A 16,988-nucleotide genomic window follows, 5' to 3' on the forward strand; every position below is an offset into this window, starting at 1 on the left:
GGAGTGTCAGCAGCCTCACACAGAGCTGCAGCACTGACGCACTCTCATCCACAGTGGTGTGTAGACAGAGGGCTGTTATGGAGTGCCACTTTACAGATGAGGTTTTACAGTTCCGGACAGGATGATGTCCTTACATGCAACATATCTCTACCATATGCACGGTGTGCTGTTTTTTAGCATAGGGTGAACTGTATATAGTCTGACACCTCTCCTGGTGTCAGCAGTGTGCGTTCTTGGTTCATTTTCCTAGATGACATCCTGAGTCGGAGAAGCTGGAATACATACTTTGCTTCAAGTAATTATCAGGAGAGGAGCCCTTATCCAGCTGTGGGCTCGGGACTTTTCACTACTTTTACTAATCAGTAGAAGGGGAGGATGTGAGGGCCTGGAAGGCCCGATAGTGTGGTCTTCTCCCCTGAAGCACAGCTAGGGAATGGGCCCAGGATCTTTGCTCCAGCCTCAGAGAGACATGGAGGACTATTACAGTCTTCTGCAGGCTGGCACTGAGCTGGAGAACACACTGCAGCGTGAGTACTCATCACACACAAACTCCTCATGGGACCTGGATGTATAGATTAGGGGATATCACACAGCCATGGTTTTAACTTCTGCTTCTGCTTGTTTGCTCATATTGTTCATCTGTAGGAAACATAATAGTGGTGCAGCATGGATTATTATAAACCCTGAAACAAATTTGACCCAGATTCTGAATTTGTTGTTTATAATGCACACATAGAATGCAGTGGCTTTGCAGTGTTGATAAGACTTGGGAAGACTCAGTGATCATATTTCCATACGGTATGATATCAATGTCTGGACAATGTCTGTGGACATCACAATACACTAAGATTATGCTGGCTAGGATTGTACAACTATTTTATTTTTATAATTATGTTTTTACTTTACTTGTTATTAATATCATGAAGTTATAGCTTTTCATAGTATTTTTAATTACAACTGCTGTTTTTTATATGCTTTCAGTATAAAACCAAAATATCATGATTATGTATTGTGAAAATGTTAATGCCGTGAAAATTTCCCCTTGCCCCAATTTTATGTTCACAGTAACTATTTGTTAATATATTTATTTCATAATGAGAATGCAATGCTGTCCATCCTGGCTGGCAGATGTGTATGTAATCTCCTTCTCATCACACACAAGATTTAGAGCTGTTTCACTAAGGTGGGATGGGATGCTGAGAATGACATTCACGTTGCACTGCACCAGATGGCAGAGCAGCCACCAGCACAGTAGTACCCCCCTTTCCCCAAGTCTCCTTCTTTTCATTTCCCTCTGCAGCCCCAGAACATGGCTCCTGCCTGAAACAGTGACTCAGCATGTAAGTGCAGTAATGCTTAGCTTCACTGTCCAGTTTGTGATCTCATCTCTCCTCCACCATCACACACTGATAAAAAGTTTTCAGTGACCTGAAGGATGTGCTCTTGATTCCTCAATAGTCTACAAGCTTCGACCTTGTTTATTGCGTATTAATATGCTGTTTAGGACACAGATTGTTTGTGGTGCCACTTTATTGGCCTCTGCTCCATTTATAGGTAATTCTGCAGCATCGCAGGTCTATTTTTACCTGATGTTATGGTTAGTACGCTGTAATGACCAGGGTAACATGATCCAGCTGTTCTTCTCAGACTTGGATTAGTTCAGTGTACATAGAAACTGATGTACTGGTGTACCGATGTAATCTCCACTGTCCTATATATCTCTGTACACTAGAGTAAAGACCACAATTAGAATCCATATTCCAGTTGTCCAAGTCCTCATTTCTATAGTGGATGTATTTTAAGCAGGCTAAGAACAATGCCCTGTCAAGCCTAGACAATGTATAGCTGATTGTTTACTTTGGACTCACCACACTGGAGAAAGTACATGAAATGTACATGATAGAAATACTAGAACATGATAATGATTACAAATCTCTCTAGCAGACTCTGTTTCTGTCACATTCTTCCCAACAATCACTCAGTCAGCTATTAATTCCCTTTTACACTAAATGCTCTCACAACAAAGTCTCCATTTAGGGTAAGAATATATGATCAGCAGTCAAAACTGCCAATATATGTGTGTACAGTATATTTGACTAGTGTGTGTGTGTGGATGGATGTGAGTCACTGCTTTTCTGCAAGAAGGAAGGACACTCACACAAGGGCAGTCGCACAAACACCGGCTTAGTGAGAAATTTAACTTTAGCTTCGATTGCATTGGCATATTAGGTCAAAACAGGAGTGTAAATAAGGGGTATTGAGAGTATGCACTTATAGATAAAAAGATTATTTGTAATAATGTGGTGTTGCACCTCCAAGTACTTGTATATATTGCAGTTCAGTATTTGAAATGTGGGGGGAAATCTATAGTCATATGTCTAGACATTACCAGTGACATGTTTAAATTGCTTGCTAAGAAAAGTCAAGTAAACTTTAATTAAAGCAGCAAAATGTAAAAGATTTGCACAAAGCCCAAAGTAGGTTTGACTTGAGTTAAGTTAGTCTTGTCAAAAATAAACTCACTGTCAGTAATAATGCCAAGTATCAATCAAGGTGATGTTGTCTACCATTTTATACACTGCAGTGGATGTAAGGTGTGTGTGTGTGTGTGTGTGTGTGTGTGTGTGTGTGTGTGTGTGTGTGTGTGTGTGTGTGTGTGTGTGTGTGTGTGTGTGTGTGTGTGTGTGAGAGTGATTACAAAGGGTATTATTAAAATAATTATATGGTGAATTCATTCAGAAAACACCATTTGGGCTGATCACCTAGTGGAGGATGTTGGGAGAAGGAAGCTATCACTCATATCTTCCTGTATGAAGTCTAAGGTTCTTAACAGTAATAACTGTATCAGGATCAGATAAATTGTAAAATGTTATGAGTTTTCATCCACACAGTCTAGTTAGCACTCAGCTGAGCTATCCATGTACACATACTGAGCAAATAGACGGTTCTACAAACATCATTTGAGCGCCCAGAGTTGGTAATAAAGGAGAAGACTGGCTCTATGTCTATGTGCTTTGCCATGGGCTGTGTGTGTAAAGACAACATAATGTCAGGGCATGACTGGATCCTCAGATAAAAGGCATTTTATTGGCATGGAAGAACAAACATGGAATAACATTCAAGCATTAAATGAGCAACGCAACATATTTGTTGGAGTATTTTTTCCATCCATTTTAACATGCATTTAAACTCTTATCTCTTATCTACAGTAACTGCTTTTAAAATGACAGATATGATTGTTTAAATTATTAGAGAAATATATTTATTTACTTATAATGGTATTTCAAATTTTGCTAACATGACAGATGCTTCTGTGGAAGATGAATGAATACATTTCAATTTTATTAAAAAAAAAACAGTGCAGCAAATATCAACTAAAAATATCTTGAATAAAGGATTATTAATATTTGGGATTCAAACTTGCAACCTTACGATCAGTAGTACAACACCTTAACCACTAGGCTACTACATCCTATTCTTTAATATTTCTATTATGAAATTATTGGGCATTAAACATATTTCTAGACATTTATTCATTTCAGACTTTATTGTCTTATTCTGTAGGGAAATAATTTTATGTAATTGATATACAGACTTGTCTGGGAAAGTATGGAATAGGACAGATATTTAGAAATATGCTTTAAAACTTTTCATTTTTTATTATTTTTATTATATATATATATATATTTTAATATTTTTATTATATATATTTAAGGTATCTAAGATATTTTTAAAATATAATTTTTTGCACTCCCCTCATACTACAACATTTTTCAGTTGTCTAGACTGTGGGGTAAATGTGGCTAAATTAAGTTGGGAAAAAATCCAATTCTGCATAGATTATAATCACAACATACATAACACCCCATTAAAAAATGTGTCTTATGTGACAACTTTTTTATTGCCATAATATCTAAAGATATGTTTGGCACAAAACAACACAGGCTTATCACTCAGACAATGACATGCCAATGTTGAAGCACGGTGGTGGCAGCATCATGCTATGACACTTCTTTTCTCCTGTGATTGTTATTCTAGTCAAGATAAGAGAGAATAATGGATATCACCAAATATCTATTTGCTACAAAACTGCAGGCCTCTGTTAGACAGCAATTTTCCAATTAAGAATGGGGGGAAACAACACGTTGGTAGACTCTTGCCTAAAAATACTGAGACTTGTTTACTCAAGCAGTTGGTGCTTTAAAAAAGTGTTGTGATTTAAGGGGTTTGTACACTTATGCACTTAACCAGCTTTGTGTTTTGTTTTCACTTGAATTTTGTTGATTGCTAAATAACATAAAAGGTTAAAAAAGATCTCACATACAGTACAGTGGGGCAAATAAGTATTTGATAAACTGAAGATTTTTCAAGTTTTCCCCACTTACAAAGAATGGAGAGATCTGTAATTTTCCTCGTAGGAACACGTGAACCGTGGGAGACTAAAAAAAATCCAGAAAATCACATTGTATGATTTTTAAAAATACATTTTCATTTTATTGAATGAAATAAGTATTTGATCACCTACCAACCAGCAAGAATTCTGGCTCTCACTTGTCTCTCACAGTGAGACAAGTGTACAGTACAGTATACAGTACCTACAATGAAAATTGTAGATTTCTCTATTCTTTGTAAGTGGGAAAACCTGAAAAATCTGAGTATCAATGTACTTATTTGCCCCACTGTAATCAATCTTGGGTTTTACATAGAAAAAACTGGGTCGTGAAAAGTTTTTTTTATATCCACTTAAAACTAATGACCAGTAAATCCAAGTCAGTGTGCATTAATGCTCATAAAGTCTTGTTTGGTCAGCCATTAAAAATTTATCTGTGATTGAGTGACTTCATTCATCACGTCCCTCTCCGGCTGCCAAACCTTTCCATTGGCCCCAGCAGCCTGCTCCGCACAGATAATTACATTATCTCTTAGACCCTTATACAGTTTTAATGTCCTACATTTATTATTTAGCAGCATCAGCTATATTTTAATGAGTGGTACCTGTTTTTGTCATCTGAAAACTAAGTAAATAGTTACCCAGTAATATACTGGATTAATCCTGTGTTACGTATGTTTTACTGATATGAATATAATTAATGACGATTTATGTACATACTACCAGAAATATTGGAACAGCAGTATGTTAACTTTCATAATGTAGTGTTTTCTAGCCAAAAAACAATTTGAGCAGGTATATCAATATCTGATTATTTATTTTGCATGTAACATAACATTATTACAAATCACCACTTAGAACGTAATCTATTTCTAGATACATTTAATGTTGGAGAATATCCACAAAATACAGTAAGTTTACATCTGTTATCACTTATGTTTGGGGGTTTCTTAATTTTTTTATTTTATTTAAAAGACATGTTACCAAGAAACTGAATGTCTTCAATCTTCTTCTACATTAGAAACTTAAAAAACATATTTACATCTATTACAAAATGCATAAATGTTAATCAAATGTCTCCTCACAGAAAATATCACCATATCAACATTTAGGTGGGGTCTCCGTTGTTTGAAAGCCAATGTTGACATTTGAAATCACCAAAACAAAACCGCCCCTAACTAAAATGGGTCCCACCCCTGTATTGATAGCTCCGCCCACACATACATACGTAACCCAGGCAACTAATGGAAAGAAATGTGTCTTTATCATAGCTGAAGGGAAGAACAATACGATTGCAGATAAACAAACAAGCAAAAATGACACACAAGCATAATCATGCAAAGGACAGCATATATTAGTTCTGTGAAACAACGCAAAACCAAAGTTACTCACCTATCGGGAAGGAAAAAAGCGGCCTCGGCGACTTAAGTAAAGTTGGTCACATATTCACAGATTGGAGTTTCCCGAGTCAATAACTCCTGAGCTAAATGCTGTTACTAGCAAAACGCGGTTGTAGCTGCCTCTCTACATTACTACGATAGAAAAGAGGTGTTATTTGTGAAGTAACAGCGTTTAGCTCAGGAGTTAATGACTCGGGAAACTGTATATTGTCAAATATATGTAGTAAAGTCATGCTCAATTTTACTTTTAGAGAGCACTTTGAGTTTACTTTAAGTTACTTTTAACTCCTAGGAAATTAAATGATGATCACACGTATAACAAACATAAAAAAAGCATGCTCATTGAGGTTTAGGTTATATGTTAATTTAGGCATAATAATGAACTGGAGGTTACAGGCATGATAAGACAGGACAGTTGTAATTTTTCTAAATTATAATTTCATTATCCTTTCAGAGTTTTGAGGTAACCTGTTGTATTTATTAAAAATTGGGTTCTGTCCCCCTGGTGTTGTCACTTCCACTTCTCGATCCTAGATTATCAGATTTCCCGGTGAAGAGACTTCTTTTTGGAGCCTGTCATCTGTCCTTGGCCAGTGGCATAAATCTGGGTGGTTGTTAAGGATTGTATTGGACTGAGAGGATCATTCCTTGGTCAGATTTGTTCCAACACTCCCCCAGTTGTTTACAGGACAGATAAAATAAGAATACACACACCAGCAGTAATTAACTGGCTCCTACTGTAAGTGTCTGTGTCTGTGTATGTTTTACTACTAATTTCACTCTATATGTCAAATAATTTATAGTAGCTACTAAATAATATACATAATGTTTTATATGAGACTTTTTACAGTTTTGATGTAATCATGCACAGAAATTCTTTGCCTTAATAAAAATACATCCCAGGGACAAAAGACAGAAAGAATGCATGAATGCCTTATTTATAAGAATGCATGTTACATTATAACATACGATACGGTAAGATGATGTATACAAATATTAATGTGATTATGCTGATTATTTCTGCTTAGCTTTGCCATGTGAACACATTGTATTGGATCTTGTAAATATCTTCGTTATGTCAGGGTTGGTTTGTTGTAGCTATCATCACCACTAAACCCATTCAGTGCTCAATTCTCAGTGCTCAGTGAGATAAAAATGTTGATTTCTTTCTATTTTCTACATAGAGGTTTCAATTCCTGTGAGTATGAAAGAAGTGGCTGGCTTTATCGAGAAGCAAGTGGCTTTTTTATCAGGTGAGTTTGACTTAATGGTGTCCCATTAATCTTTGCTGTAATGATGTGCATTACTCAGATGATTTCTCATAGCATGCAGATATTATTGCCCTATGTATACACTCTCACTTTATTAGGTACTGTACACCTGCTCATTTATAGTTATACAATGATTCAGTCATATGGCAGCTGCACAATTCCTACAATCCTGCAGATGCAGGTTAAGAGCTCCAGTAAATGTTTACATCATACTTCATGAGAATGGGGAAAAATTGTGATGTCTGTGACTTTAACTTGGTTTGAGTATTTCAGGAACTACTGATCCTCTTGGATTTTCACACACTTTTCTATAGAAGAGTCTACAGAGTTTACACAGAATGGTGCAAAGGAAAAAAAAACAGCTTGTGAGAGTCTGCAGGCTGAAACACCTTGTAGATGAGAGAGGAGAAGGATGACTGATTTGAGCTGACAGGAAGTTTGTTAACTAAAATGATCACAATTTACATCTGTGGTGCGGAGAAAAGCCTCAGAATACACCACACATCAAATCTTGAGGCAGATGGCAACAACAATAGAAGATTAAATTAGGTTCCATTTCTGATAGCTATGAATCTGAGGCTATCATGGGCACAGATTCACCTAAACTTTAAGGTTGGAAAAAGGCCAGGTGATTTTTCTTTATCGCTAATTTTTCACTGTCTAGTTCTTCACTGTCACAGCTTAAAGTTTGATGTGTTGTTCTTTCTGATATGCTTTTCAGCTCACCACAGTTATGAAGCATGATTACATGAGTTACTATGCAATCTGATATTTCTCCTTATCAACAAATCCACCCACCCACAGAACTGTCACTCACTGTGTTTTTTTTTTTGTTCCCCTACACTATTCTGAGTATAATCTAAAATGTGTGTGGAATTCTCAAATCAGTAGTTTCTGAACTACTCAAACCAACCCGTCTGGCAATAATATCCATGCCAAGGTTAAAGTAATAGATATCACACTTTTTCTCCCTTCAGAGGTTTGCTGTAAACATTAACTGAAGCTTTTGACCTGTATCTGCATGATTTTATGCATTGTGGTGCTGCCATATAATTTGTGTTCCTGTTAAAGTGACAGTGAGTGTATATCTAGCATTGGTTTTATTTCCATTAGGAAGTCAGCCAAGCAGAATGTTGTAAATTTTCATTGCAAAAAGCTTACCCATTTGCACCTATTTCATCCATCCACATTTACAACATACATGCGTGATCAAGGATATACGAGCACTGTGATCTGATCTCTTCAGGGGGCCGTGGCGAGGATTCTAGTGTCATCATTACTCTCCCAGAATGCTCAGATTTCAGTGATATCCCAGAGGAAGCTCTAGCTAAAGTCCTCACATATCTCACATTGATTCCACGGTATGTGAGACTGATTTATCTTTTCTCTCCCTTTCCTTCTCTCTTACTGCAATGCAGCACAACAATGCTAGTTTATATATTCTGTCCACATATAGTCAACACAGTCTTGTCTTCAGTTCTATAGCTATGTCACCAATCTTACCATATGCTTAAAACCTATTTAGTCATTCCCCTTCCATGTAGGTTTTTCTCCTTTTTTTTTGTTTATTTAAGCATGCACCTTATTTAGCAGCATACTGTATACAGCAGGACTATTCAGTTAGTGTGTCATGGGTCCATTTTATGAAAATAATCCCATATGAGGGGCCAGAGAGATACCTCTTGCAATAGGAGTGATGACACAACAACAATATAGGAGCCTATATGTTGTATTTTTGCACCATAAGACACACAAATCCAGAAAATCACTTTTCCCCTACATTTAAACATACTGTACACATGTTGTATTTTGAAACTACATTATTGCATTGTAAGATGCGCAAATAGTTTTTTTTTTTAATCGGGTGTATATGTTGTGAGGCTCGTTTTAAAGACATTCGTGTGTGAGCATGATAACAAATGTTCTCATCTGTCAGTCATTGCATCTCACATCAGAGGGTGCTCACGCCACTTCATAGAAGCGCGTCACTTCATAACTGAAGGGTCCGTTGTCCGACTAAACTAAGTTTATTCTAGAGGTCTTTTTCCCACTAGGCTACTAGGGCCGGATCAAATTACCTTGCTGCCAACTGAATAGCCCGGGTATACAGTACTCTTTACAAGCATTTTCCAGTTTGTAAGCATAAAAGGATTAATTCTTTAGTCTCTATAATGCTCTCATCTACTTCATTGCAACTGCTGATGTTTACAGAGCACGTCAACCTGGAGTAAAATTTATCATCATTCTGGACCGAAGACTGGATACCTGGAATTCCATCAAGACAGCACTTGCAAGGATAGCGGTGAGAGATTATCACATATATTATCACAGCCACCCCTGTCTTCCCTCTGTTTACAACATATACATGTATGTTAGTGGTAAAATGTTTGGACTTCAATGTATACATTCCAATGTCATCATTATTGGGACTGCACACTGAGAGCGATGATAGCTCGGTTCTTATAATTTTAATCCGACTATTGATTTTAAATGTCACGATGCATGTTTATTATCATAGTACAGTAATAATTCTTACATATAATAATAATAATAATTCATTACCTGAAACAAATTCAGTTTATTTTTTTTAATTAATGCCACAATTTTTTTCTAGATCAAGATGACAAAAAAAAACCCAGAATCGCTCTTTCTAAAACAAACAGTGACACAAGACTGCACATTAGCCTTTAGTTACAAGAGATCGCTTACCTTAATGAGAAAGAACGAATTAGATTATAAAATTCCTTAAAGATGGAAATCCAACACAGTGTGGCAGTCATTCCATCAACAAAAAATAAGTTTAGTGATAACAACATCATATATTTGAAAAAAAAAAAAAGTAATCTTGCTATGACATGGCTAGCAAACAGTTTAAGTGTAAGTTGTAAGTGTAAGTTTAAGTTTTAAAAAATGGTGTAAGTTTTAAAAAATCGGTCCATGAAAAGGTTTTATCCTGCAAAGCTGATCTGTCCATTGGTATTCAAAACCAGCTTGATGGAAAATATTGTTTTACAATTAGTACAGTTTTTGTGATGATTCTGTAATAACTGATAGGGAGCCTGGTAGGGAAAAGAAAATGACAGGAAGACTGTCTGAAGGACAGAAGGACTGACAGAGGGAACGATGGAGAAGCTAAATGACTGGCTGAAAGAGCAGAAGGCTGATAGAGAGACTGGAAGAAAAACTGAGGCAGAGATTGACGGAGAGACTGGTGGAGAGAGCTACAGACAAACTGACAGTCACTAATAGAAATAGTGATGGAGAGATCAAAAGATAGAGAGAGATAAAACATATGATGATGAGATTGACAGAGAACTTACAGAGATTTAGAATGACTGATGGAAAGAATGGACTGACGGGCATATTGACTTGAAAACTGATAGAGTTTCTGATGGACATACTGGCTAAGAAATTGAAACAGAGGCTGACACAGAGAGACTGACACTGAGGCTGACACAGACAGACTGACAATTGAATTAGACAGAGGGTCTGATACAAAGAGACTAAGACAGAGAGACAGAGATTGACACATAAACTGAGAAAGACAGAGACTGGTATAAAGACAGTGACACATGAAAGATTGACAGACACTGGGACAGAGAGATTGAAACAATGATACTGACACAGAGACACTGGAATAGAGAGATTGACAAAAAGACAATGGCACAGAGAGATTGAAAGATACAGTGGCACAGAGAGATTGACAGACAGTGGGCACAGAGAGATTGACACAGACACTGTCACAGATACACTGGCATAGAGAGATTGACACAAAGACACCGGCACAGAGAGTTTGACAGATACAGTGGCACAGAGAGATTGACAGACTTTGGCACAGAGAGATTGACAGACAGTGGCACAGAGAAATTGACACAGACACTGACACACATACACTGGCATAGAGACACTGGCACAGAGACACTGACACAGACACTGACACAGATACACTGACTCAGAGACAGTGGCACAAAGACACTGACACAAGGATTGGCACAGAGACAGTGGAACAGAGAGATTGACAGACAGAAACTGGCACAGAGACACAGACACTGGCACAGAAAGATTGCACAAAAAGATTGGCCCAGAGGCCCTAGCACAGAGAGCCTGATATAGAGACAATGGTACAGGAACACTGACACAGAAACTGGCACAGAGAGATTGACACAGTGACACTGACACAGAGAGATTGACACATAGTCATGTGTTGTGTATTTTTAAATTTAAAAACTTTAAGAAATCCTAGGCTCCTAATGACAAATGTGCAGTGATTACGTTTTTGACTGACGCAATGGAGCAAACCTGAAAAAAGTGCTGAGTGAGGCACACATGTGATTGGCCACATGCTGCTATACCTGAGCATCAGCATCATACACTACGTGCTCTTTATACATGATGAGTTTATGCTGTGTGGAGAGAGTGAGACTGAGAGAGAGAGAGAGAGAGAGAGAGAGAGAGAGAGAGAGAGAGAGAGAGAGAGAGAGAGAGAGAGAGAGAGAGAGAGAGAGAGAGAGAGAGAGAGAGAGAGAGAGAGAGAGAGAGAGAGAGAGAGAGAGAGAGAAAGGGGGGTCAGTGGAACTGCGGGTGGTTCTGCAGCCACCAGAGTACTGCATAGTGCAGGCAATGACAGGAGAGGACAAGCTGAATTAAAGGATTATCTGTCCTTTTTTAACCGCTGCAATGATTGCTTCCTGTTCCTTTTCCGGAGTTCTACACGAGTGTAATGAGGATACTGCAATGGTAACATTCCGGCATTTAAAGGGTTAGAGTGAATTTAGCTTATTCATTCCATTGCTGTTGTTAATCTGTGTTTTACAGGAGACTTTAAAGCAAGCCCTGTATTTGTACTGATAATAATAGCTGATCCTTAAAACATGTTTTCATGAATGACTGTTAACAAAGGTTATAGAGCTGGATTGGTGTGTAAGCGTTCAGAACGTCGTTATTTACGCTGGGTCGGATTTAGTTTATGGAGAAAATCCTTCACACTTTGTGGTTTATCATCAACATCATTTTTTAATTTTTAATTTTTTTTCCATTTCTCATGCATTTTTTTCATTCATGCAGCAGTTTGCATCCTGTCATATACTGTACATCAAAGAATATATGTCCTGAGATATATATCTATATATATATCCTGTCATCCAGATCAATAACAGCCGCATTAAGCAACATCAGCACAATAAACTTGGGGGCAAATTAAAGGTCTTTTTTTAACACATTCTGTATTAGCTATCTTGCTTATCATGTTAGAGAGGAATAATAATAATAATAATAATAATAATAATAATAATAATAATAATAATAATAATAATAATAATAATAATAATAAAACACTGATTTGTGAATGACGCTAATGATCTTAAACAGGTTGGAGATTTTGGAAATGGGATCCTCCTTTATGCACTTTTTAAGCTCCATTATAATCTCAAACCTGTGCATGTGAACACTCAAATCCCAATAGATTGGTTGCTGATTTACTGCATCATCTATAGGATAATCCATTTTAATTACTGTACCTTGACAAGGCATTCACCAAGTATTCACCAAAAAGTGATAAATATTTAGAATCAAAACATTCAGTCTGAAATGCTTATTGAGAGTTTTCTTTCCTTAACCTGCCTAAGAGCTTTTTGGTATGCAATCTAGCGTTCTAGTCATCATGCTAGCTGACCTATTGTAATTATTCCAGCTGACCCTATTATAATTATTCTATCACAAAGGGGGGGTGGGGGGTGGCAAGCCTTGCATGACAAAATTAAATTTTTCTTAAATGTTTGTTTTCTGAATTAGTTGTTTTCCTGTGTATAATGTGTATTATTTACTATTATGTTCAATGCATGTAACAGGAATTATGTCATATTAATACATGGAACATGAATGGCACAAGATTTAATATTGTGAATATTGGAATATTTGATAATGAATTTTATTAAAAAAATTTTTAATGTCTATTAAAATTTAAATTGGATTTATGAGTGCATCTAAAATTTTCTGATGGAAATTAACGATCAACTCTGTCTTCTTTTTAACTGTGGGGTTGGTTTTGGTGGATGGACCATGCTTCATAATACTGTTTTTTTCTTTTCTGTCCTTAAGGCATCTTTTCCAGGAAATCTTCATCTGGTGTTAGTACTGAGACCAACCAGCTTCTTCCAACGCACATTCACAGACCTTGTCTTTCGCTTCAGCCAAGAGGATTTTATGCTCAAATTACCAGTAAGACCATCTACACCAGGGCTGTCCAATCATTAAAATGAAAAAGGAGCCCCACCTGATTCCAGCTGTTTCATCAGCTGATCTTGGCTTTCAGGAGACTCAGGTGTGGCTTCTGCTTGTTTGCAGATAAAATCCTGCACACCAGCTGTTTGCAGATACACTGTGTGTGTGTGTGTGTGTGTGTGTGTGTGTGTGTGTGTGTGTGTGTGTGTGTGTGTGTGTGTGTGTGTGTGTGTGTGTGTGTGTGTGTGTGTGTGTGTGTGTGTGTGTGTGTGTGTGTGTGTGTGTGTGTGTGTGTGTGTGTGTGTGTGTGTGTGTGTGTGTGTGTGTGTGTGTGTGTGTGTGTGTGTAGGTTGTGATGCTGAGCTCAGTCACTGACTTACTGCGCTACATTGAGGAGAATCAACTAACTTCTGAATTTGGAGGCACTCTGGAATACTGCCACAGTGACTGGATCTTCCTCAGAACTGTACTGCACTGCCACTCACACCTCCTCTATTTCCACATAATACATGACAGCAGTGGTGATGTTAATGAAAAGGCGTCTCATCATTTTGCAGGCTGTAGAGAGTTTTGCAGTGACTGTGAAGGACATTGCTCAGATGCTGCAGGCCTTTGGCACAGAATTGGCAGAGATGGAATTATCACAGGAGAGCAATGCCATCGAGTTGCTGCTGCTGTCACACACTGAGAAATACAGGAAATTGAAGGTATAGCTGAAAGTCCAACCTGTGTGTGTGTGAAAAATACCTTTTTTAGGTTTACATTTTTACATCTTATTTTTTTATAACAGCAGGCCTGAAGCTACTGTAGTGCTACCTACAAGACAAATTTGTGCTTTCTGGATTCTTGGTAAATTTGTGATTTAAAAAGAAAAATAAATCCAACAACAAAAATGTGGATGATGAAGTTTATAGCTGCTCTAATGTAAGTGATGACAGGAATTAACTTGCCTGGGAGATGTTCCACAATATGCAGTGTAATGCTAAATTCATAAAAAAGGTATGAAATATTCTATAATTAATATGATTCACAGGTTCTTCTAACCTGTGCGTGTGCAATCACTCATTTCAGAGCAGTTCAGATCAGCCAGGAGCACTTGGCTCTCATAATAACTGTTTTTTTTTCCTGGTTTTTAAAAGCTCAAACTGAAATGCCTGTCAAAACAGAGACAGACTCTCTGCCACTGAGATTCGCTACCAGATACAAATAATGCTAACTAGCTATATTAGCTTGGAGCTTAGTGAGCTATGTTAATTTTTCTCCTAACTTGTTAAATTGTATTAGCATAGTGGTGCTGCTTAGAGTTAATGCAAACACTAACCAGGCAAGGGCAGGGTGTGTGTGAGAGAGAGTGTGTGAGTGGTTTGGTAAGTGCGTGATTGGTTAGGTGTGTAAGTGTTTGGTTGGTGTGGTCAGTGATTGGTTGTGTGTGTAAGTGTTTTGTGGGGTGGGTGAGTGATTGGTTATGTGAGTAAATGTTTGGTTGGGTGAGTAATTGGTTATGTGTGTAAGTGTTTTGTTGGGTGGGTGAGTGATTAGTTGGATGTGTAAGTGTTTGTTTGGTTTGGAGAGTGATTGGTAGGATGTGAAGGTGTTTGATTGGTTTGGAGAGTGATTGGTAGGATGTGTAAGTGTTTGATTGGTTTGGAGAGTGATTGGTAGAATGTGTAAGTGTTTGATTGGTTGGGTGAGTTTTTGATTGGGACTTAAATGGTTCCCATGAAATAAATCTAAATAATTAAGCTTAAATTATTTTAAATTCAAAACATTTGCAATGTCTCCTGAGTGTTTCTTTGTTGCTGCATGGCTAGTCATGAAATACTTTTCTCTATGCCTCTGCCAGGACTGAGACAGATGTTTGTGTTGTTCTTTGTGAGTGCAGGACGCTATCAGCTCAGTGATGAGGGAGGGACGCTACCTGCTCTCTAGCCTGGAGGCTTCTGGGAAGGAGGAGAATAAGGATACACACTGGGACATAACACAGGACTGGGACACAGTGCAGAGGTGTGCAGTCCCCATGACTAATTCACTGTACTGACTCTGACCTACAAACCAAAATACAAGAATGACTTTAACATGACAGCTGAGCAGAGAATACTTCATTCTATTGGAATTATTTTTTTATTGGCCTTTATGTATTGTAGATCTATATTTGATATATATAGATCTATATATGTAGATCTATATGTACTTGTGAGTGAATATTAAACATTAACATAGTTTTTGTTCTAAACTGTTTTAATTTCTTCCAATTGAATTATGTACACATTATGTTTTCATGAGTTAATCATTTCAATATACGTCTCGTGCTTTGCACTTTGGTCTGGAGGCATGAGATTTTGTCCCTCTGTATACATGTGAATTGGGTAAATAACAATAAACCTGAACAGACAGGAGTATTAGAAAGATGGAAATCATGAAACTACACTAAATAAATAAATTGGAAAATGGAAAAGTTATCTCTAAAAGTTTGAAGTTATTTAGGTTTTCTATTTTATTTCCATAAGAGGTCATTTCAAAATAAAAGATAAAATAATGTTTTATTTCAGCTTTTATTTACTATGTAATATCTCCAGTTGATTTAGTATTTTGTGTTGTTGCCTTTTCATGACAACTTAAATCAAACACTTGAACAAGCTTCTCATAATGCTTTCCCAGTGTTTTTGATTATTTCACTTGATAAAACTGGTGTAACTCAGTCAGGTATGTGGGTCTTTTCAGTCAGACATACTTTTTTATTTCAGACCACAAATTGTCTACTGGGTTCAAGTCAGAGTTTTTTGATGGTCACTCCAGCAAAATTAACTTTGTTGTTTGCCATTTTGTTCAGTGCTATGCTTAGGATAATTGCCTTAGGCCTCTGCCAACCAGTTTAATTATTGTTTTATCTGACAGAGAACACTGAAAACTCCTCCAAACAGATAGTGTAGCTTTTGATTTTTTTTAATGCCGGCCTGAGAATAGTGGCTTCTTCCTTGTGCCACAGCCAAATAGAGTATGGTGATGTACAGGGGAAGACTTTTAATAGTGGATGTATTGTACAGTTCACACTTTGGTACCTAATGCCTCCAACCCATTCACTAGTCTTTAGATATCATCTCTATTTAATATTGTGGCTTTTTACATCCACAGGTCTCCCCAACCTCCATTAAATTTTTATAAGGCAGAAACTTTTAAAAGTCATTACGTCAATTTCTGGAATCCTCCAGATTGGTTACTGACATAGTGTTAAATATTAGACCCATTGACATTCTAAATAAAAGTTGGAATAACTCTCTAAGGTTAAATCTCTCTCTCTCTCTCTCTCTCTCTCTCTCTCTCTCTCTCTCTCTCTCTCTCTCTCTCTCTCTCTCTCTCTCTCTCTCTAATTGTTAGTTTTACAACTACTTCTGATGTAAACAAAGTAGATACCCAAACTGACTTGCAAAAAGAAGGGTATAAATGTGTGATTGGTTGAGGCCACTGATATATCTTTGGTCTAGATGTATGTAAACATTTGGCTTTCACTGTTATATAGTATTCTATAGAACCTCTTGTTTCTGAATTCTGTTATAGACTCCTGGCACAGCTGAGGGACATGGAGATGGCTTTTGATGATTTCTTTGACAAGCACCACCTCAAACTTCAGCAATACCTGCAGTTACTGAGATATGAGCACAGCTTTCAAGAGGTAGGCAGAGTTTCTGAGCCCAAAAGTAACGTAAACAA

General features: G+C 37.2%; 1 protein-coding gene across 4 annotated transcripts in view; it reads left to right on the plus strand.

Moving 5' to 3' along the window:
* The window catches only part of mcf2a (MCF.2 cell line derived transforming sequence a), a 30,079-nt gene continuing 13,091 nt past the window's right edge, over window positions 1–16,988 (plus strand). The window contains exons 1-9 of one of the 4 annotated variants that reach the window (XR_007138380.1): window positions 1–527; window positions 6,975–7,043; window positions 8,308–8,422; window positions 9,273–9,363; window positions 13,158–13,277; window positions 13,630–13,746; window positions 13,838–13,987; window positions 15,163–15,284; window positions 16,836–16,950. Coding sequence is in view for 2 of the 4 variants with exons in the window: in XM_027135110.2 (XP_026990911.2) it covers window positions 434–527; window positions 6,975–7,043; window positions 8,308–8,422; window positions 9,273–9,363; window positions 13,158–13,277; window positions 13,630–13,746; window positions 13,838–13,987; window positions 15,163–15,284; window positions 16,836–16,950 (993 nt within the window). In the remaining 2 variants the exon portion in view is untranslated. Of the gene's footprint in view, window positions 528–1,009; window positions 1,341–6,974; window positions 7,044–8,307; window positions 8,423–9,272; window positions 9,364–13,157; window positions 13,278–13,629; window positions 13,747–13,837; window positions 13,988–15,162; window positions 15,285–16,835; window positions 16,951–16,988 lie in introns of those variants that run through there. The other 3 variants (XR_007138379.1, XM_027135110.2, XM_047802712.1) reach the window with 3 other exon arrangements.

Source organism: Tachysurus fulvidraco, chromosome 17 (assembly GCF_022655615.1).
Source record: "Tachysurus fulvidraco isolate hzauxx_2018 chromosome 17, HZAU_PFXX_2.0, whole genome shotgun sequence".
Lineage (NCBI taxonomy): Eukaryota > Metazoa > Chordata > Actinopteri > Siluriformes > Bagridae > Tachysurus > Tachysurus fulvidraco.